This window comes from Bos mutus, chromosome 22 (genome assembly GCF_027580195.1).
Source record: "Bos mutus isolate GX-2022 chromosome 22, NWIPB_WYAK_1.1, whole genome shotgun sequence".
NCBI classification, from domain to species: Eukaryota; Metazoa; Chordata; class Mammalia; order Artiodactyla; family Bovidae; genus Bos; species Bos mutus.
In genome coordinates this window covers 43,986,484-44,008,688 of record NC_091638.1, presented here as the reverse complement: position 1 = coordinate 44,008,688, position 22,205 = coordinate 43,986,484, and the positions used below count along the sequence as shown (strand labels likewise).

General features: G+C 42.3%; 1 protein-coding gene and 1 pseudogene across 1 annotated transcript in view; one reads left to right on the top strand and one right to left on the bottom strand.

Moving 5' to 3' along the window:
* Positions 1–22,205, bottom strand: part of DNAH12 (dynein axonemal heavy chain 12) — a 189,930-nt gene that overhangs the window by 94,685 nt on the left and 73,040 nt on the right. The window contains exons 27-33 of the mRNA XM_070359341.1: positions 21,369–21,521; positions 20,665–20,904; positions 20,082–20,327; positions 19,638–19,757; positions 13,105–13,214; positions 9,182–9,365; positions 8,907–9,047 (exon numbers count right to left, since the gene is read on the bottom strand). Of these exons, the coding sequence (XP_070215442.1) occupies positions 8,907–9,047; positions 9,182–9,365; positions 13,105–13,214; positions 19,638–19,757; positions 20,082–20,327; positions 20,665–20,904; positions 21,369–21,521 (1,194 nt within the window). The remainder of the gene's footprint in view (positions 1–8,906; positions 9,048–9,181; positions 9,366–13,104; positions 13,215–19,637; positions 19,758–20,081; positions 20,328–20,664; positions 20,905–21,368; positions 21,522–22,205) is intronic.
* LOC138984722 (tyrosine-protein kinase CSK-like) lies at positions 103–3,669 on the top strand (annotated as a pseudogene).

The following is a 22,205-nucleotide window of genomic DNA, read 5'->3' as shown; positions in this document are numbered from 1 at the left end:
AGAGAATTAAACCTATACTAAATCATCCCCTACCTATGACTTTAAGACAATTGAGAAGATTTTAGGGAATCACAGGTTACTGTTGCATTTGGATTCAGGGTTATGGGGAACTTGCCCGGCCTTTGTATAAACTTTGTATGCAGGTCAGGAAGCAACAGTTAGAACTGGACATGGAACAACAGACTGGTTCCAAATAGGAAAAGGAGTTCGTCAAGGCTGTATATTGTCACCCTGTTTATTTAACTTATATGCAGAGTACATCATGAGAAACGCTGGACTGGAAGAAACACAAACGAATCAAGATTGCCGGGAGAAATATCAATAACCTCAGATATGCAGATGACACCACCCTTATGGCAGAAAGCGAAGAGGAACTCAAAAGCCTCTTGATGAAAGTGAAAGTGGAGAGTGAAAAAGTTGGCTTAAAGCTCAACATTCAGAAAACAAAGATCATGGCATCCGGTCCCACCACTTCATGGGAAATAGATGGGGAAACAGTGGAAACAGTGTCAGACTTTATTTTTCTGGGCTCCAAAATCACTGCAGATGGTGACTGCAACCATGAAATTAAAAGACGCTTACTCCTTGGAAGGAAAGTTATGACCAACCTAGATAGCATATTGAAAAGCAGAGACATTACTTTGCCAACAAAGGTCCGTCTAGTCAAGGCTATGGTTTTTCCTGTGGTCATGTATGGATGTGAGAGTTGGACTGTGAAGAAGGTTGAGCGCCGAAGAATTGATGCTTTTGAACTGTGGTGTTGGAGAAGACTCTTGAGAGTCCCTTGGACTGCAAGGAGATCCAACCAGTCCATTCTGAAGGAGATCAGCCCTGGGATTTCTTTGGAAGGAATGATGCTAAAGCTGAAACTCCAGTACTTTGGGCACCTCATGCAAAGAGTTGACTCGTTGGAAAAGACTCTGATGTTGGGAGGGATTGGGGGCAGGAGGAGAAGGGGACGACAGAGGATGAGATGGCTGGATGGCATCACTGACTCGATGGACATGAGTCTGAGTGAACTCCGGGAGTTGGTGATGGACAGGGAGGCCTGGCGTGCTGCGATTCATGGGGTCACAAAGAGTCAGACAAGATTGAGCGACTGATCTGATCTGATCTGATCTGATAGCTTCCCTAGTGGCTCAGATAGTAAAGCGTCTGTCTGCAATGCAGGAGACCTGGGTTTGATCCCTGGGTTGGGAAGATTCCCCTGAAGAAGGAAATGGCAGCCCACTCCAGTATTCTTGCCTGGAAAATCCCATGGACCGCGGAGCCTGGTAGGCTACCGTCTATGGGGTCGCAAAGAGTCGGACACAACTGAGCGACTTCACTTCACTTCTGGGTCTCTTTTAATCTAAAACATTCCTCTTTAATCAAATATGTAAAAAACTGAATTTATCAACTGTGTCTTTTCTGCCAAATAACTATCTTATTCATTATTATTAAAGCTATTCTCTCAGTCTCTTTGGCTTCCATGTTTGTAATTGTCATTAACTTTTAATAATATCTCCCATCTATACAGCTCTCTCACTCGTTGACTCCTACTAAATTTGCTCTTTATTTTCAGAGATTTTCATTCCCCTGTTGTTTTCACTTCTTTCATTAGGTAGCTTCTGTTCTATGGTCAGCATTTCTAGCATTCTCCTGTCAATATATTTAAAGTCTTTCTGTATTTCCAGTCTAGCAACTTGAACTACACCTACATCTAAAGTGCTTAGATTGGTAGAGAAAATCTCACAGAGGCAGATGTCAGCACTAAACTTAGAATTCATGGTCTTAAGTCTATCGGGTTCTCCATAACACCCAGATATGCTTCTTCGTTTTCCTAGGCAGCTCTCTTTTCCATTTTCCTTGATGGCTAATTTAAATCTTCCCCTTTCTCCAGTGTACAAAGAACCACGGTCTACCGCTTCACAAAGAAAAAAATAAATCGTCCAAAGGATTTGTCAAATCTTCCAAGACGTCGGCAATTCAGGTTGCCGCGGTGTCAGGGCCACACTCGGGCTTCCTGTCTACCCCATCCCAGCCAGCCTATGGCGGCTGGGCCCCTGGCCCTCATCCAGATGCCGGGGGCAGCCCTGGGCTGCCAGAGCGATGTCCCCAAGTCGAACCACTGTGGTTTGCGGCCCAGCTACATTGTTTACTAACCCGAACTCCCTCCCAACCCCCGTCCCCACCCCCGCACCTCTCTTCCCTCCTCCACCGGGGCACAGAGCCATCCCCCTGCCTCTGACTGGCTGTCTCTCCTCCCCTTTCTTTCGCACACAGACTTCTTTGTACCGCAGCCCCCAGGACCCCTGCGCCCCTCCCCACACTATGGACTGTTCCACAGGCCACTGATGCTGCCTGCAATGAGGGGGCCGGGACGGCAGCGCTCTTATGGTACCAAGTGACAGGTCCACCTTCCTGTGACTGGGGGAACGCCAGATGTAATGAGAAGATGTCAGCAACTCAGGTTGCCTGGCCCTCCCATACAGACTATATTGCCAAGTACAACTTTCACCGCGCTACCAAGAAAGACCCTCCCTTAGGCAAAGAAGACGTGCTCAGCAAGTGGCTGTCACCAAGGACCCCAATTGGTACAAAGCCAAGAATAAGGCGAGCCACAAGGGCATCGCCCCAGACAACCACGTCCCGAAGCTGGAGGGCGTGAAGGCAGAGGCATGGAACTCAGCTTCACGGCCTGGTTCCACGGCCAGACCGTGCGGAGCAGGCAGAGGAGCCACTGTGCCCACCAGACAGGCCTGTCCTGGTGCGGGAGACCACCGGCTAGCCCCAGGCACGCCACCGCATCCTGGACCAAGCCAGCAAACTCAGCACCCACGAGGACCTCAGGCAGCTGGAGGAGCACTGCACCTCAGATCAGAGGGACAGGCCAGACGTCAAGGAGGCGCTAAACAGGAAGGGTCTGAAACTGGTGCAGACCACTGGGAACCGAGAGTTTGGAGGCGTGATGCTGGGCAACTACCGAGGGAACGAACAAGGTCGCCGTTAAGAATGACGCTCCTGTCCGGGCCTTCCGGGCTGAAGCCTGGGTCCTGACGCAACTTCAGCGTACACCTGGTGCAGCTCCTGCGCCTGACCGGAGAGGAGGAAGGCGGGTCTACATCGTCGCCGAGAACACGGCTGAGGGGTCCTGGGGGACTACCTGTGAGGGCTCGGTCGGTACTGGGAGGAGACTATCTCCTCGAGTTCTTCCTAGACGTCAGCGAGGCCGTGGGACACCTGGAGGTGCTGGTGTCCGAGGGACCACGTGGCCCAGGTCAGCGGCTCCGGCCTCACCGAGGCGGCCTCCAGCACCCAGGACACCCGCAAGCTGCCGATCCAGAGGGAGGCCCCCGAGGCCCTGACAGAGACGAAGTTCTCCACCGAGTCGGACGTGTGGCGTTTCGAGATCCTTCTCTGGGAAAAATCTACTCTTCCGGCCGAGTGTCTTACCCAAGAATCCATCCCTGAAGGACGTGGCCCCGCGGCTGGAAAGCACTACCAGACTGACAGACGCCCCCGACGGCCGCCCGCCAGTCCATACGAGGCCATGATGCACTGCGGGCACCCGGACGCCCTCGCACGGCCGTCCTTAACGCATTTCCGAGAGCAGCGGGAGCGCATCAAACCCACGAGCTGCACCTGGGACTGCCGGCGTCTGCTGGGGCCCAGACCTGTGGGGGCTGAACCCAGATAGACCGCACAGCCAGCGCCCCCACTCGCTGGGCCCAAACCCGAGCTGAACCCAGCAGCAGGCCAGTGGGCCTCTTGCCTCTGGCCCCCGGAGACTCTGCCGAGGCCCCGCACCTTCTTTCAGGGACCCACTGGTGGGGCTTTGGGAGCCAGGCCCCGGGGCCAAGAAGGGAGCAGGCTGAGGCGCAGTGGGCAGACGCCCTAGCCCTACCGTGGTCAGGCTCCCCCTGGCCTCCCATCTCTCGCCTTCTTACCGTTTTATTCCTTTCTTTTCTTTTGAGATTTTTTTCCCCCGTGTTTTTATTATTTTTCAAGATAAGGAGAAAGAAAGTACCCAGCAAATGGGTGTTTTACGAAAAGTATGAGCCTTATTTTTCCTCCTCTGCCTATGAGGGTTGGGGAGACTAGGCCCCTGTTTACAGATCCATCACCCGAGCCTCATTCCTTGCCCCACGTTCTGTGTCCAGGTCGCCTCTATAGCACCATGTCTGCCCTTGACCAGGTGCACTGTTGGCGTGCTCCACATGCAAACGGTTCGTTAGGGGCTTGGAGTCCCTGCCACCCACCCACTGCCTTGAGATGGAATCCTAATAAATCACTCCATGAGGACATCGAGAAAAAAATAATTTGCCTTCAAAATTTCCACTATTAAAGCCACACATTCACCTTTCCTGCTCCCCTCTCATCTGATATGAAACAATCCTTCCACCAGGCTCTGAGTCCTTCAGTTTAGTTCAGTCACTCAGTCGAGTCTGACTTTGCAACCTCATGGACTGCAGCACACCAGGCCTCCCTGTCCATCACCAACTCTTGGAGTTTATGCAAACTCATGTCCATTGAGTAGGTGATGCCATCAAACCATCTCATCCTCTGTTGTCCCCTTCTCCTGCTCTGCCTTCAATCTTTCCCAGCATCAGGATCTTTTTGAATGAGTCAGCTCTTCACATTAGGTGGCCAAAGTATTGGAGTTTCAGCTTCAACATCAGTCCTTCTGATGAACACCCAGGACTGATCTCCTTTAGGATGGACTGGTTGAATCTCCTTGCAGTCCAAGAGACTCTCAAGAGTCTTCTCCAACACCACAATTCAAAAGCATCAATTCTTCAGCACTTAGCTTTCTTTATAGTCCAACTCTCACATCCATACATGACCACTGGAAAAACCATAGCCTTGACTAGTCGGACCTTTGTTGGCAAAGTAATGTCTCTGCTTTTTAATATACCGTCTAGGTTGGTCATAACTTTCCTTCCAAGGAGTAAGCGTCTTTTAATTTCATGGCTGCAGTCACCATCTGCAGTGATTCTGGAGCCCAAAAAATAAAGTCAGCCACTGTTTCCACTGTTTATCCATCTATTTGCCATGAAGTGATGAGACTGGATGCTATGATCTTAGTTTTCTGAATGTTAAGCTTTAAGTAAACTTTTTCACTCTCCTCTTTCACTTTTATCAAGAGGCTTTTTAGTTCCTCTTCACTTCCTGCCATAAGGGTGGTGTTATTTGCATATCTGAGGTTATTGATATTTCTGCCAGCAATCTTGATTCCAGCTTGTGCTTTCTCCAGTCCAGCGTTTCTCATGATGTACTCTGCATACAAGTTAAATAAGCAAGGTGACAATATACAGCCTTGACATACTCCTTTTCTGAATTGGAACCGGTCTGTTGCTCCATGTCTAGTTCTAACTGTTGCTTCCTGACCTGTATACAATTTCTCAAGAGGCAAGTCAGGTGGTCTGCTATTCCCATCTCTTGAAGAATTTTCCACAGTTGATTGTGATCCACACAGTCAAAGGCTTTGGCATAGTCAATAAAGCAGAAATAGATGCTCTTCTGGAACTCTCTTGCTTTTTCCATGATCCAGCGGATGTTGGCAATTTGATCTCTGGTTCCTCTGCCTTTTCTAAAACCAGCTTGAACATCTGGAAGTTCACGGTTCACATATTGCTGAAGCCTGGCTTGGAGAATTTTGAGCATTACTTTACTAGTGTGTGAGATGAGTGCAATTGTGTGGTAGTTTGAGCATTCTTTGGCATTGCCTTTCTTTGGGATTGGAATGAAAACTGACCTTTTCCAGTCCTGTGGCCACTGCTGACTTTTCCAAATTTGCTGGCATAGTGAGTGCAGCACTTTCACAGCATCATCTTTCAGGATTTGAAAGAGCTCAACTGGAATTCCATCACCTCCACTAGCTGTGTTCGTAGTGATGCTTTCTAAGGCCCACTTGACTTCACACTCCAGGATGTCTGGCTCTAGGTGAGTGATCACACCATCGTGATTATCTGGGTTGCGAAGATCTTTTTTGTACAGTTCTTCTGTGTTTTCTTGCCACCTCTTCTTAATATCTTCTGCTTCTGTTAGGTCCATACCGTTTCTGTCCTTTATTAAGCCCATTTTTGCATGAAATGTTCCCTTGGTATCTCTAATTTTCTTGAAGAGATCTCTAGTCTTTCCCATTCTGTTGTTTTCCTCTATTTCTTTGTACTGATCTCTGAGGAAGGCTTTCTTATCTCTCCTTGCTATTCTTTGCAACTCTGCATTCAAATGGGTATATCTTTCCTTTTCTCCTTTGCTTTTTGCTTCTCTTCTTTTCACAGCTATTTGTAAGGCCTCCTCAGACAGCCATTTTACTTTTTTGCATTTCTTTTTCTTGGGGATGGTCTTGATCCCTGACTCCTGTACAATGTCATGAACCTCAGTCCATAGTTCATCAAGCACTCTGTCTATCAGATCTAGTCCCTTAAATCTATTTCTCACTTCCACTGTATAATCATAAGGGATTTGATTTAGGTCATACCTGAATGGTGTAGTAGTTTTCCCTACTTTCTTCAATTTAAGTCTGAATTTGGCAATAAGGAGTTCACGATCTGAGCCACAGTCAGCTCCCAGTCTTATTTTTGCTGACTGTATAGAGCTTCTCCATCTTTGACTGCAAAGAATATAATCAATCTGATTTCGATGTTGACCATCTGGTGATGTCCATGTGTAGAATCTCTTGTGTTGTTGGAAGAGTGTGTTTTCTATGACCAGTGCATTCTCTTGGCAAAACTCTATTAACCTTTGCCCTGCTTCATTCTGTACTCGAAAGCCAAATTTGCCTGTTACTCCAGGTATTTCTTGACTTCCTACTTTTGCATTCCATTCTCCCATAATGAAAAGGACATCTTTTTTGGGTGTTAGTTCCAAAAGGTCTTGCAGGTCTTCATGGAACCATTCAACTTCAGCTTCTTCAGCATTACTGGTTGGGGCATAGACTTGGATTACTGTGATACTGAATGGTTTGCCTTGGAAACGAACAGAGATTATTCTGTCGTTTTTGAGATTGCATCCAAGTACTGCGTTTCAGACTGTTTTGTTAACTATGATGGCTAGTCCATTTCTTCTAAGAGATTCTTGCCCACAGTAGTAGAAATAACGGTCATCTGAGTTAAATTCACCCATTTAGTTCGCTGATTCCTAAAATGTCGACGTTCACTCTTGCCATCTCCTGTTTGACCACTTCCCATTTGTCTTGATTCACGGACCTAACATTCCAGGTTCCTATGCAATATTGCTCTTTACAGCATTGGACTTTACTTCCATCACCAGTCACATCCACAACTGGGTGTTGTTTTTGCTTTGGCACTGTCTCTTCATTCTTCCTGGAGTTATTTCTCCACTGATCTCCAGTAGCATGTTGGGCACCTACTGACCTGGGGAGTTCATCTTTCAGTGTCCTATCTTTTTCCCTTTTCATTCTGTTCATGCAGTTCTCAAGGCAAGAATACTGCAGTGGTTTACCATTCCCTTCTCCAGTGGACCACATTTTGTCAGAACTCTCCACCATGACCCGTCCATCTTGGGTGGCCCTACATGGCATGGCTTAGTTTCACTGAGTTAGACAAGTGTGATCAGATTGGCTAGTTGTCTGTGATTATGTTTTCAGTCTGTCTGCCCTCTGACACCCTCTCTCAGTGCCTACCGTCTTACTGGGGTTTCTCTTACCTTGGACTCAACTAAACTGATTAACCCTCTCTTCTGAATCATCACTATTTCTTGTCTTTTTGCTTTCCCCCTTAGTCCAATCAATATGACTGAATAATAAACAAATGACTAACCACCTATAATAAAGTACTGGAGTATATGTTTGAATGTTAATTAAACTAGTTTGCTTACTTAGTAGTATAATTATTTCATTTAGATATAAAAATAAATTGTGGTATATTGATATACAGATATTAAAAGAATAATAAAGAAAATGGAACTACAATATTAATATCATAGATTGTTGTATTGACCAAAAGAAAGAAAATATTATATAGTGTGATTCTATTTACATGAAGTTCAAGAACTGGCAAAACTAGGTTATCACAGCACAAGTTAGAATAACGATTGTGCCTTTGGGAAGATGTACAGATTGCATAGGGACTTAAGTGAACCTTGTAGGGAGCAATAAATTTAAGATATTTTTATTTATATTATGGTCATCTGGGTGTAGGAGTATGTAAAAAAAATCATAGATTCTAAACTTTGGTATTGATTTTACACATTATATATGTTATCTCTCAGTTAAAATAAATATAAGACTTCCATTTTCTTATTTTTTTTAAATCTCACAAGTTCTAAGGTTATGTACCACATATAAACACTGAGGCAGTCTATGTTTTCAAAAAAGAAGGGTTTTTGTTTTCTTCTAAAATATTAAACTGACTCGATGGATGTGAGTCTGAGTGAACTCCGGGAGTTAGTGATGGACAGGGAGGCCTGGTGTGCTGCGATTCATGGGGTTGCAAAGAGTTGGACACGACTGAGCGACTGAACTGAACTGAACTGAAAACATTAAAGTTCTATAAGAAGCCTTAAGACTATAGTCACATAACTTATTATCACCCATTACATTACCATGCCGTCCTGCTAATGTAGTAGTTTTAATATACTTGTATTCTAATTAAAAAAAAAAAACTAAGCAAAGAATTTACCACAGCATAGTTTTCATTGAAAAGATAACTTATAAACTTTTTCAATTTGCTGCATCCTTCATTTTAAAATTTTGGGATTTAGTTGTTGGACATATAACATGCTTAACCATGTCTGTATCTGCTTTGTTTTTTCTAATTGTGGTAAAAAAAAAAAAACACACATAAATTTACCATGTTAACCATTTTAGGTTTACCGCTCAGTAGCCTGACATGACTTAACAGCAGCGTTAAGTATACTCACACTGTGCATCTGTTTCACTTTTAATCGTGATGGCTTACCTTTTTATTATCATCCAGTACTGTGTTCATGCTCTCTATCCACAAAGTGTCAATGGGACCATCAAATACAACCCATTTCCGGTCAGGTGTTTCTGATAAGGCAAATTCTCTAAAAGTGTTAGCCACAATACCATCAGTCCACTGAGGAGGAAAAAAAGGAAGAGTTGGAAAGCTTCCCTTAAAAAACTATAAAGTGATAACATAAAAATATTTCAAATTTCTTGGCTTAATGTGCATTGTCAGTAAGAGTAGAGAATGTTTCTACTGTGGATTACCTCATGGGACACTGGGTCAAATTGTCCAAAAAGTTGGCCCATAGTAATGGATTTGGGGTTTACAGTCCTATAAATGACTTTTTCTTCCTCTCCACAGCCACGTTCATTCATAAGAGTTAGAGTATCAGCCAGCATATGCAGAACTTTTGTTTTACCAGCAAAAGGCTCTCCTACTAACATAAAACTATGAAGGAAAAGAAGTCATTATATCAAAAATAATGGTAAGTTAAATTATTTACCTATATATTTGTATATAAATTTTCACCCTATAATTACTACATATAATTTTTGAAATTATATTACTTTGGCTTAGATATAAGGTGGTTACGTTTAACTGATCTCTAAGTCAAGTTCTCAATATTAATACCTTTATCTACAAAAGAGAATAAAAATTTTCCAAATGAAAATGGAAACAACTGCATACTTAAGAAAAAAAATTTAATGACTTGAGGTTTCCTAAGCAGGGAGATGGAGAGGATTCACTTTTCCTCATTTTCACTTGCTACAGTGCTCTTTGCCAAATACCTCTGAATCTCCCCTCTGCTGGCACATAGTAGGCTTCCTTGCCTACTTTTAGGCAAGTAGTCCTACTTTTAGGTAAGTAGTCCTACTTTTAGGACTACTAGGTGACTAAGGTGTAATAAATGGAAATGATGAGTGTTACTTGGTAGAGGAGAGATAATTGCCCATAAGGGACCCTGCAGAGCTCTCTCTTTTCCCTCTAGCAATCTGTGACCCACAATGTTGAGACAGTGGCTGCTCCAACATCCTGGGAACTGAATAATTATGATAAGCAGAACCTCCCTGTTAAATTATACTGAAAACAGTATGATAAAGAAATACACCTTTGTTCTCAAGTCACTAAGATTTGGGTACAGATTGTTTCTCTGTAGTCCATCCTTACTGATAGAAATTGGTACCTAGAAGGGAGAAAGGTATTCTTGCATGATAAAAAAAAAGAGAGAGAGACTAAAATAAGGGGCACTGGCTTAGAGGCTAAGTTGTGGGTGGCAAATTAACTGTTAACAGAGGCTAACGACTGGGAATTAATGCTATGCTGTGGAAAATTCTGAAAGAGATAGGAATACCAGACCACCTGACCTGCCTCTTGAGAAACCTGTATGCAGGTCAGGAAGCAACAGTTAGAACTGGACATGGAACAACAGACTGGTTCCAAATAGGAAAGGAGTACATCAAGGCTGTATATTGTCACCCTGCTTATTTAACTTGTATGCAGACCACATCATGAGAAACGCTGGACTGGAGGAAGCACAAGCTGGAAATCAAGATTGCTGGCAGAAATATCAATAACCTCAGATATGCAGATGAAACCACCCTTATGGCAGAAAGTGAAGAAGAACTAATGAGCTTCTTGATGAAAGTAAAAGAGGAGAGTGAAAAAGTTGGCTTAAAGCTCAACATTCAGAAAACTAAGATCATGGCATCCAGTCCCATCACTTCATGGCAAATAGATGGGGAAACAGTAGAAACAGTGGTTGAACTTTATTTTTTGGGCTCCAGAATCACAGCAGATGGTGACTACAGCCATGAAATTAAAAAACACTTACTCCTTGGAAGGAAAGTTATGACCAACCTAGACAGCATATTCAAAAACAGAGACATTACTTTGTCAACAAAGGTCTGTCTAGTCAAGGCTATAGTTTTTCCAGTAGTCATGTATGGATGTGAGAGTTGGACTATAAAGAACGCTGAGCACCGAAGAATTGATGCTTTTGAACTGTGGTGTTGGAGATGACTCTTGAGAGTCCCTTGGACTTCAGGGAGATCCAACCAGTCCATCCTAAAAGAGATCAGTCCTGGGTGTTCATTGGAAGGACTGATGTTGAAGTTGAAACTCCAATACTTTGGCCACCTGATGCAAAGAGCTGACTCATTTGAAAAGACCCTGATGCTGGGAAAGATTGAGGGCAGGAAGAGAAGGGGACGACAGAGGATGAGATGGTTGGATGGCATCACTGACTCAATGGACATGAAGTTGCGTAAACTCTGGGAGTTGGTGATGGACAGGGAGGCCTGGCGTGCTGCAGTTCATGGGGTCACAAAGAGTCGGACACGACTGAGCAACTGAACTGAACTGAATGATCAAACATTTGGTAAATTTATCCCCTGAGATAATCTGGGAGATAGATAAATAAATCTGTTGAAATTGTGGTTTTAGGGAGGAAAGATAGTAAACAGAAAATTATTAGTATATATTGGCAGCTGAGGGATGCATTTAACAAGGAACTACAAAAGGAAATGAGCTCAGGAAAATATGGCCAGTTTGCAAGCTGGTATGAAAGTAGAGAAAAGCTGAGAAAAGAGACTTGAGAGACTGAATGAGGTGATTTATTCTCATCTGCAACTAGTAAGAGGTAAGTTGAGAAAATCTTTGAACAACAAAGATCAACTTAGCCTAGTATCAAAGACCAAATCAAGAGCAGGGCCATTGTATCACTTCCTTATAAGATATGAAAGGTTAATATGGTTCCCAGCAATCATTTCTGGATGGTGAAATAATTTAGGGAAAACAGATTAAGGATGTGGGCCCACCAACTAAGTCAGATAGGTTCGAGGATACTACAAGGACGTTTAGAAAGGTATGACTTAATAAGGACCACTCTGGTGGCTCCTGGCACACCTGAAATCAAATGGAAAAAAAAGCTTATTAAATTTCTGAGAGAGTTGACGGACAAAGAAACCATGAGTCTAGACTAAAAAACAATTTGAATGTTTAAGGTGTAAAAAAGACTCTTAGTTACCGAATGCATGAGGGTTGACTGTACTAATTCCCTCTATTTTTACATATGTGAAAATTTATATAATACAAAGAGCTTTTAAAAAAAAATCTGCCTTTAAAAAATCATGACCTTTGAGACCTTTGATCTTTGACCTTTCTATAGGTAGAGAGCTGGCTGAAAACATTTTTCACCTCTCAAGGAAATTTTCTCTATTATCCACCTCACATGTGACCCGGGAAGAAAATGGAGATGGGAGACCCCTCACAAGGTTGAACCAAAGTCCACAGAGGACAGGTTCCCAGAAAACCCCTCTTGGGGAGCAAAGCCAAACAGAACTATACCCAGGTTTTATGGGGATCTCAGTTTATACAATTGGTAGGAGAGGCTGTCTCAGGAGGAAAAAAAAAAATATATATATATATATTGTAATTATGGATACAAAATGGCCAGAGCCACTTAGTGATACCCTTTACAGTAAATTATGTATAAAATGATTCTGATTCCCTGGAAGGGCCTTCAGTACAAACCACTGAAGTACTTTCACAGTCAGTCTATCTCTGGAATTAGGGTCCAACATGCCTTGCTGAATTTCAGAACCGCTACTGCCAAGTATTGGCTTTGTCTGTTCAGTTTCTGAATGTGAGTATTTGCTGTGGTAATCATGTTCTGGTAAACCCACTATTATAATACTGGATGTGTGCAGGGCAGAGAACTTGTTTTTCTATTTTTAGATCTCTGGAGCAAGAGGAACAGCTTCCAAATCTGATACAGAGACTATCACACATCATCTAGAGATTCTAGACTTTGAGTCTGGTTCATTGATTGGAACTTTCAGGTTGCCTCCCTGGGAAAGTAAAAGTGTATTTAATATTCATGAAGTAGAACAAATAACATATTTGATGATCAAAGGGGAAAATTGTGGAGGGTCATTAGTGCTACATCACTGACTGAATAAGCACTCCTTTCCAATCTTTTTAAGACATGTGGCATGAGAGAGAAATACAGCGTTGTTTTTAAGTTACTGGAATGGAGACTGGCTGGGGTAGAGTGGGGGTAGAGGGTTGCTCCCTACTGCACCTAGCAAGATTTGCTGACTCTTTTGGTTTACAAATTTTAGTTGTTTTAATAGTTTAACTTAAAAAATAACAGCTAACCATGGCATCTAACTATCTATAATCTTACCCGTGTCTAACGATCATCATCTCATATGTCTGAATCATTTTTTCAAGAAAAAATTTAACAGGCTGAAGATTATGTACTTTGCAGGCTTCATGAGCACATTCCAAAAATTCCTAAAAGAAAAGAAAAATGGAATGCATTTCTACAAAATGCTATTATAAGTCATATCATTCATGTCTTATAAATATAGATTTTTCATTTAGAAATAATAAAACTGTATCTTCTTATATTTGTAAACTATTTCTTAAACCTTTTTTTTTTACTTAAGAAAAGAAAAAGTAGAATTAAAATACTTTAAAAAATTAGTGTTTCCCATTATAAGTTATCAATGATCATGGCATCATAGCACTGGGTGTATGCTTCATGAAAACAACTTGTCTTATTAATTTTTCCAGAATTTCACTTTTGATTAGGATATAGAAGGACATGCCAAACAATCCTTCACACTATGGTAAATAGAAACACACAGAGGTTACAAAAATTATAAAAACTGTAAACACACAGGAGCATTTTAGATACACGTAAGTCTAAAGGAACTAAATTTCAGAAATGGCAAACCATTCCAATATTCCTGCCTAGAAAATTCCACTGACAGAGAAGCCTGGTGGGCTACAGTCCAAGGGGTTGCAAAGAGTTGGCCACAACTGAGCAGCTGAGCACTGAGCACAAGTCTAAAAGAACTAAATTTCAGAAAGGGATGAGCCTTTCACACAGACCAGCTGCTAGTTTTACTTCTAGAAGCAAGTACAGACAGGTAGGCATTGGTCTGACCTGCTATACTGCAGAGGGAGTTTGCTGAAGTAAGGGGAAATTGACAGATATTTTAATGACCATGTAGGCTCCTGCGACATATAAATCTGGAGGAGCTTCAAATATAAAGCTGGTTTTTCCACTGCCTATGCTTTTGCTGAGTGTGAACTGACACAAGAAATCAAGGACTTAGCTACAAACCCCCCACAGAAAGAGATTTTCTTAGTCTTCTTCGGATGTTTTTATCCCAAAATGCTGCTAGAGGAAGGATCCTATCATAGACTAGGACAATTCTCACTCTAAAGACATTTGAAATCAGAGATAGACTAATGATCAATACTTGTGCAACAAGACTCTGGCTCAGGTCAACTCTTGGTTGAAAAGATCAGCAGCTCAACCTAGCCATCTTACAAAGGAAAAAAACATGGTTTTCCTACAGGAAAATACTACCAGTTCACCCTCTTACTTTCTACTCAATTTTCAACAGTCATAAGAAAAAATAGCTGTTGATCAGTAGGGGGAAAAAAACATAGTAAATAAAATAACTCACAGATGACTCAGGTGTCATAATTAGCTGACAAAAAAATAAAATGACTTTTATAAATGTATAAAAGAACATAGACAATATTACAAAAATAGATGAAAAGATGAAGAATTTAAGCAAAGAAATGAGATCTTTTAATAAAGTCAAACTGGATAAAATAAAGCTGAAAAAAATAAAATTGATAAAATTAATGGTCCATTGGAGAGGCTTATTGGTAGACTGAACAAAGGCAAAGAAAGGATCATGAATCTTAAAGACAAGTCAATAAAAGTATCCAAACTAAAGCACAGATAATAAAAGCAATGAAAAAACAGAAATAGATCATAAGAGACATGTGAGACAATATAAAATAGTCAAAAATATTAATTCATGTAACTAGAGCCCCAGGGGAGAGAAAATTGGGTAGAAGAAATACTTTAAAAGACAATACGAATTTTCTGGAGAAAGAACGTAATATGCAGGTAGCAGAAGTGCAGCAAATACCAAGCAGGATAAGTACAAAATGAACAAGATTTGGCACAGAGTCAAGAACGGAAACAAAGAAAACATTTAAAACAACCAAAGGAGAAAGAACACAGTACATTCAGCAGACACAAATAAGAAAAAATAGTGGACGTCTAACCATAGCAATTCCCCTGGGACCTGGACCAACCCTAGACCTGAGCAGAGTCCGCTCCCAAAGCAGGACTGGAGTGGGATTGAGGCTGCTCAGGAGGACGTGCCAGCAAATGAGCCCCGCTTCCATCAGAACTTGGCCAGGGGTGCCCTCTGAATGAAACCACCACCGCAGGATGCAGGTGGGGCCTTTTCACCTAAGCCGAGCCTCAAGCCGCCAAAGGACGTGGAGAGGCGTGCCTGGAAGAGCTCTGAGAGGCGTAGGGCTCCAGGGCTCCAGGGGGGCTCTGGTCCCTGATTACAGCCAGCTTGCTTACAGTCGCCCCACCAACTGACACTCAGGACCCTCAGCATAACACTTTTGCAGGGCTTGGGGTTTGACTGAGGTGGTCGGGAGGAGGCGAAGGGGTAGAGGAAGAGGGTCAGAGGTAAAGAGACACAAGCCCTTGGGCACCTTCCACTCTCCTTGAAAACCCAGGAAGGATGGCCCAGTGAACAAGTGGGGCATGAGGAAGTACTGCCGCCTTGTGGACATTTTCTGAAACTGCAATGAGAAGACATGGCCGCAGAGTACTTCAGGTTCACAGGATTGGGGATGCAGATACCTCCCCCACCAAGAAAGGTCCTAAAGAGGCACCTAATGAAAACCTAACTCAAAACAGAGCTGACCCTCCACGTGCATATTTCAACAGCCACATTCTCTTTGTCACAGAGAAAAATCACCTGAATGAAAATGCTCAGGATCTCTAAGGAGGAGAAAGACCTCAAGACAAGGACACACAGGCATCCTCTGACAGCAATCATTACAAAATCAACACTTTGAAAAAGGCTCCCCGGGTCTGGGGAGTGGAGTTGGGAAAGAATAGGGAACTCTCCAATGCTGAGGTGGGACTGTAAACTGGCAACAGTCACTCTGGAGAACAGTGTGGATGTTTATTTAAGAAAAGAAAAACGGAGCTACCACAAGATCGTGTATCTCTTCCCGGAAGGATACCCAGCGAAAAACATCCTTGCAAAAGTCACAGGCACTGTAATGGTCGTGTCTGCATTATTTACAATAGCCAAGGCAGAGAAACGACCCAAGTGTCTGAGGACAGATGAACAGAGAAAGAAAGCATGCCACCCATACTCAGTGGACAGTCACTCAGCCCAGAAACACAATGAAAATTGTGCTGTTTTAAGCAACTCAATGGACCAGAAGAGGCTCACACCAAGTCCAGTGAGGCAGACAGAACACAAGTATGACTGATTTCACTTACAGGTGATATCTAAAACATGATCGAAACCCATTAGTGTCCCACACAAAAATCAGGCTCACGGGCTTACACATGAAACATACCATTGCCAAGGCATAGATGGGGAGGTTGGCAGGGGGAAGCAGGGAGCAGGATCAATGAGGAGGCCCCAAACTACTGGAAATGCACATAAAAATATATCACAGCCGAAGACCCACAGAAGGGCCCAGGAAATTTAACTCAACACTCTGCAATACCATCATGGGATGAGAATCTGAAAATTATAGGTACAGGCCTATGTAGAAGTGAATCAAGGAGGTGAAGAACTCAAAGAGAACGATGCATGTCAACTCTACTGCAACAGACCATCCAAACAAACAAAACAGTCATAAGAGCAAAAAATGTCTATTCTATTCTCCTGGACCTGAGTCACCCAGGCTGGTTTCTTAGACCTGAGTAGACTCGGCTCCCAAAGCAGGAGTGGTGTGAGTTTGAGGCTGCTCAGGAGGTCATGCCAGCAAATGATCCCCACTTCTACCAAAAGTGCCGGGTCCCTCTGAATAAAACCACTGCTTCGGCATGCAGGTGGGCCCTTTTCAGGTAAGCCAAGACTCATGCCTCCAAAGGACAGTGGAGCAGCATGCCAGGAAGATCTCTCAGAACCTTGGCCCTCCAGAGCTCCTCGTGGTGTGGTCCCAGGTAAAGCCAGTTTGCTTAGAGTCACCCTACCTACTGACCCTAATACTCTTGGCAAAATGCTTTTTCAGGGCTTGGGCTTTGGCTGAGAGGGGTGGGAGGAGGCGAATAGGTAAGGAAGAGGGGCAGAGGTAAAGAGACACAAGCCCTTGAGTCTTTGTTCTCCCCCCGCCCCCGCTCCGTTCTCATTTACCATCAGGAACATGACTTTGTCTAAAAGGCTCAGTCTATTTTCCAGATTGGGAATGGGGAAGTACTCCCATCTTGTGGCCGTTTCTCATAACAGCAACTTGACTCCCTGTTGCTATCATAGTTAACATCCACAAGATTTGCATTGCTGCAAAGAAATAATACCTGCCCCTGAAGAAATGTCCTCACAAAGATCATGGAAAAAGAATTTTTGAATGGGCTGGCTTTCAAGAAGAAAATTCAAGAGGTATATTTTATTTATACTGTTGTTATGAAAAAAGCCAATGAAAAGCCAATTATTAGACAATTGCAAATTAAAATCTGCAACGAGTTATCAACTGACTCCAGTTAGAATGGCCATCAGAAAGTTTCCAAACAGCAAATGCTGGAGAGGGCACGGAGAATATGCAACCTTTGTACACTGCTGGAAGGAATGCAAATTGGTAGTGCTGTGAAGTACAGTATTTTGGTTCCTTCAAGAAGGAAAAACAAAGGTATCATTTGATCTGGCAATCCCAATTCTGGGAGAATACCCTGAGAAAACCATAGTTCAAAAAGGTACACACACCCCAAAACTCACTGCAACATTATGTAGAATAACCAAGACACCAAAGCATCTTAAATGTCTACCAAACTCTGAATGGATAAAGATGTGATCCATATATTTAACGGAATATTATTTGGCCTTAAAAAAGAATGAAATCATGTCATTGCCCCAAGATGGAAGGATATAGAGATGGTCACACTAGGTGAAGGAGAATGGCAAATATCAGACAGAGAATGGCAAATATCATGTGATATCTCTTTTATGTGGATCCTTCAAAAAAAATGCATGATAGAAATGAACTTCTTTGCAAAATAACAACAGAGTCACAGACTTGGAAAGTAGACTTGTGGTTTCAAGGGGCAAGTGAGAGAGACACGTGGAGGTGAGGGATCATTTAGGATTTGTGATTAACTTTAGACACTACTTTATATAAAATAGATGAGCAAGAGGGACCAACTAATATGTAGACAGGGATCTCTCCTCAATATTCTGTAATAAAGTATATGGGAAGTGACTCTGAAAAAGAACGGATATACGTATCCATATATAACTGAATCACTTAGCTGTACATATGCATGCTAAGTTTCTTCAGTTGCGTCAGACTCCTTGCGACCCTATGGACTGTGGTCTGCCAGGCTCCTCTGTCCATGGGATTCTCCAGGCAAGAATACTGGAGTGGGTTGGCATTTCCTTCTCCAGGGGACCTTCCAGACCCAGGAATCGAACCTGCATCTCCTGTGTCTCCTGCACTGGCAGGGGGGTTCTTTGCCACTAGCAGCAAGTGGAAAGCCCTAGCTGTAGACCTGAACCTAACACAACAGTGTAAATCAACTATACTCCAGTATAAAATTAAATTACGGAAGAAAAAAGTCTGAGTCAGTCTTGTTTGTGTTAAGCCTCTATTTCTGTGTTGACCCCAAAAGATTTGGAGCTACATCTTCTCATGGACTCCCTCTTTCAAACTCCGTTTCTTCCTCTCACCATCTTCTTCAGCTTTTGTCCCCTTACCTTACCCTGTCAAAATAGAAACCCCCAAATCAGTTACCCCAGTAGGATGCCATGCCCTTCTCCAGGGAAATTTTAGTACTTTATGTTATATGATACCAGGGTTAACAAGCACCATTGCTTTCCTCAGTGGTGCTCCAATCAGGTGCAAAGTTAGCCCCCACTTTTGCCCAACCAGGCTTTTATCCTCTCCGGGAGGTAACTGATGGGAACAGAGGGAACACTGGAGTGCATGCCCCCTTCTCACTGGGGGACCTAGAAACCTACAAGGAGAAATCTGGCAGTTTCTCAGAGAACCCTGAAAAACTAAGAGACACATTTATCGGGTTGAGATTGACATTCTGTTAATCGCTCAGTCGTGTCCAATTCTTCACAAACCCATGGACTGTAACCCTACAGGTTCCTCTGTCCATAGAATTCTCCAGACAAGAATACTGGAGTGGGGAGCCATTCCCTTCTCCAGGGAATCTTCCTGACCCAGGGATCGAACCCGGGTCTCTTGCATTGCAGGCAGATTCTTTACAATCTGAGCTACCAGGGAAGTATATTTAGTAGTAAATATTATAAATCACAAGATAAGAATACAGAAAATAAAATGTGTTTCTTTTATAGGTAACATTATCTTTGACCTGAAACTTGTTAATCCTGGTATCATAATAAAGTACTAAAATTTCCCTGGATAAGGGCATGGCATCCTACTCTAGTACTGTTGCCTGGGAAATCCCATAGACAGAGGAGCATGGCACGCTATAGTCCATGGGGTTGCAAAGAGTCAGACACGACCGAACAACTGAGCACACACACTAAAATTTACTCTTCCTTATTAATCAGAGCAGCCAAAATAGAGGTTTATATTCCTAATAGAATAATTCACTCATTTAATAAAACTCGAAAAACTACTGAGTCACCAGATGAATTTATTTGAGGAACAAGTCACTCTCAGAGGTTTACTTACATGATAGTCAGCTTCAGGAAGTTTAACACCAGGAAATAAGTCACTAGTTATTCCATTAAATAAGGGTATATCATGTGATAAAAACTTTGGTTCATTTACATCTTTAATTGATCGAAGAAGCTAAAAATCAATCAAAAAGTGCAATACAGATTAATTGCCAGTATTGGCCCTCCTCTTGCCCCCACCTCACCAAAGTCAAAGTTTGTTTTATATTTCATGGAATCCCTATACTTAAAAGCCAATACTACACTTATCAAACAGAAAGATCCTTGGACTCCTACAAATTATAATGAAAACCAGAACCTCAAAACTGTCATTTCAACCCCACATAAAAAGGCTCAAAGCTACAACTCTTATCTGCCTATCTATAGTTCACAATCAACCTTGCTAAAAAAAAATTATCTTTTAATGGAAACTTTCACAACATATATATTTAATACTTACAAGGATATCTTCATTTTCATTTGGAAATTTTAGTTTTAGGTTTCCAGCAGCTATTAAAACGGCTTTTACTGCTCGCATTCCATAGTCATAATGAAACTGTGATGAGAGCTGCTCTGAGCAGAGCCTATAGGTCATTACTATCTTCACAGACAGAGGTTTTGCATTCAGAAATCCGTAGGAGTAGAGGGAGATTTCTGCTATGAGGGCATAGTTTGGAACCATCATAGCCACTGTTCTGAAAAGCACCTGAAGCATAAAACAAGTGAAACATTTTATTTACATAAAGGAAACAGGTTTTAAAGCTGAGCATAAGCACCCAAAGACAATGGGCTGATATTCAAGTTTACTCCCCAGCGCAGCACCTTTTCACTAACTCTTTAATTTGTTCAGAAGCATTTTAGCAGTTTTATGTACTCTAATATTCCAATATTTTTTTTAGACATTAAAAAAAGTCTTTACAGGTTTACCTTACAGCAAATGGAAAAGGTAAAAGGGAGATTACAAATACATGTGAGAAAAGTGTACCATTTTGAGTAGATTATGCTGATTACCAAATTTACACTCTTTAAAAAATATATATTACCTTAAGATTATCCGGTAATTCAGAACGTCCTGCATAGCCAGGGTTCATGGTAATAGCTACGAAACAGTTTGGATTGAGCTTAAGTTCTGTCCCTTCAAAAGTAAACACTTCCAGCTTCTGTTGAATGGCTCTCTGAATGCAAAGGATCTGTTGAGCTACCACTGACAGCACTTCCAACTCAATTCGATTAAATTCATCAAAGCAAGCCCAAGCACCAGAAGAAGCCAATCCTTTAAAAAACTAAGGACAAGAAAAACGATGATTTTCGTAGGAAAGGGCATCTTTTGTTAAAACAAATATTTAACCTTTTAAGTCAAAATTGAAGTGTGTGTGTTAGTTGCTCAGTTATGTCCGACTCTTTGCGAGTCGACTATACTGTCCATGGAGTACTCCGGGCAAGAACACAGGACAGCGTTGCCATTTCCATCCCCAGGGGATCTTCCAGACCCAGGGATCGAACTCTAGTCTCCCACATTTCAGGAAGATTCTTTACCGTGTGAGAAACCTGCGAACCTTTTAAGTCAAAATTGTAAGTTAAGCTCAATAAAAACCCCAAAGGGATAAAAACAATGGCTTTACCCATTAAAAAAAAAGAGCTCAAATAATGCATAAACCACAATCAGTGTTTTAAATATGAATTTGCTTCAGCTTATCCAGTTAGCCCTAACTATAAACTACTTGTAATATTTAATATGTAACTTTACCTTTCCCATTGCTAGATAATCGAGCCCATCTGAGCAGTTGAATACCACGCACTGTACAGCAAGAGCTTTAGCCAAGTCCTTGGTGGTTTCCGTTTTTCCTGTGCCTGCTGGCCCTTCTGGAGCACCTCCAAGGTTTAAATAGAAGGCACCTATCTGAAAAGAAGAATAAATGTGAAAAGAAATCCATGCTTAACTGAAAACAAACAAAAACTCTATAATAGGACAATTGCTTATATTAATAAAATGGACTCAGTCTTATTTGTAGCTTCAGAGACAGTAATGCAATTACATACATCATTGATTTTTAGAACTCATTTCTGTAGCTGCAACAAGAAAAAGTGGTTTAAAGGATCTAAAAAAAGTTAAAATGTATGAAAATCTCCTTATCGTCTAATACTTCATATGTATTCCATTTGCCTTTTTAAAAACAAAGAGAATCCAGCCTTGAAGTGTTAACATTTGACCAGAAATGTTTAATTAAAAGTGGTTATGGAGGGCTTCCCTGGTGGCTCAATGGTAAAGAATCTGCCTGCTAATGCAGGAGGCACAGGGGTGATTCCTGATCTGGCAAAATTCCGCATGCTTCAGAGCAAGTAAGCCCATGCACCACAACTACAGCCTGTGTTCTAGAGCTCAGGAGCCTCAGCTTCTGAAGCCTGAGCGCCCTCGAGCCTCTGCTCTGCAACAAGAGAAGCCAACGCCAGTGGGAAGCTCGTGCACCGCAACTAGAGAGTAGCCCCTGCTTGCCACAACTAGAGAAAAAGCCTGTGCAGCACACCAAAAATAAAGAAATAAACATTAAAAATAACATGTCACTTAAAAAAAAAAAGTGCTTAC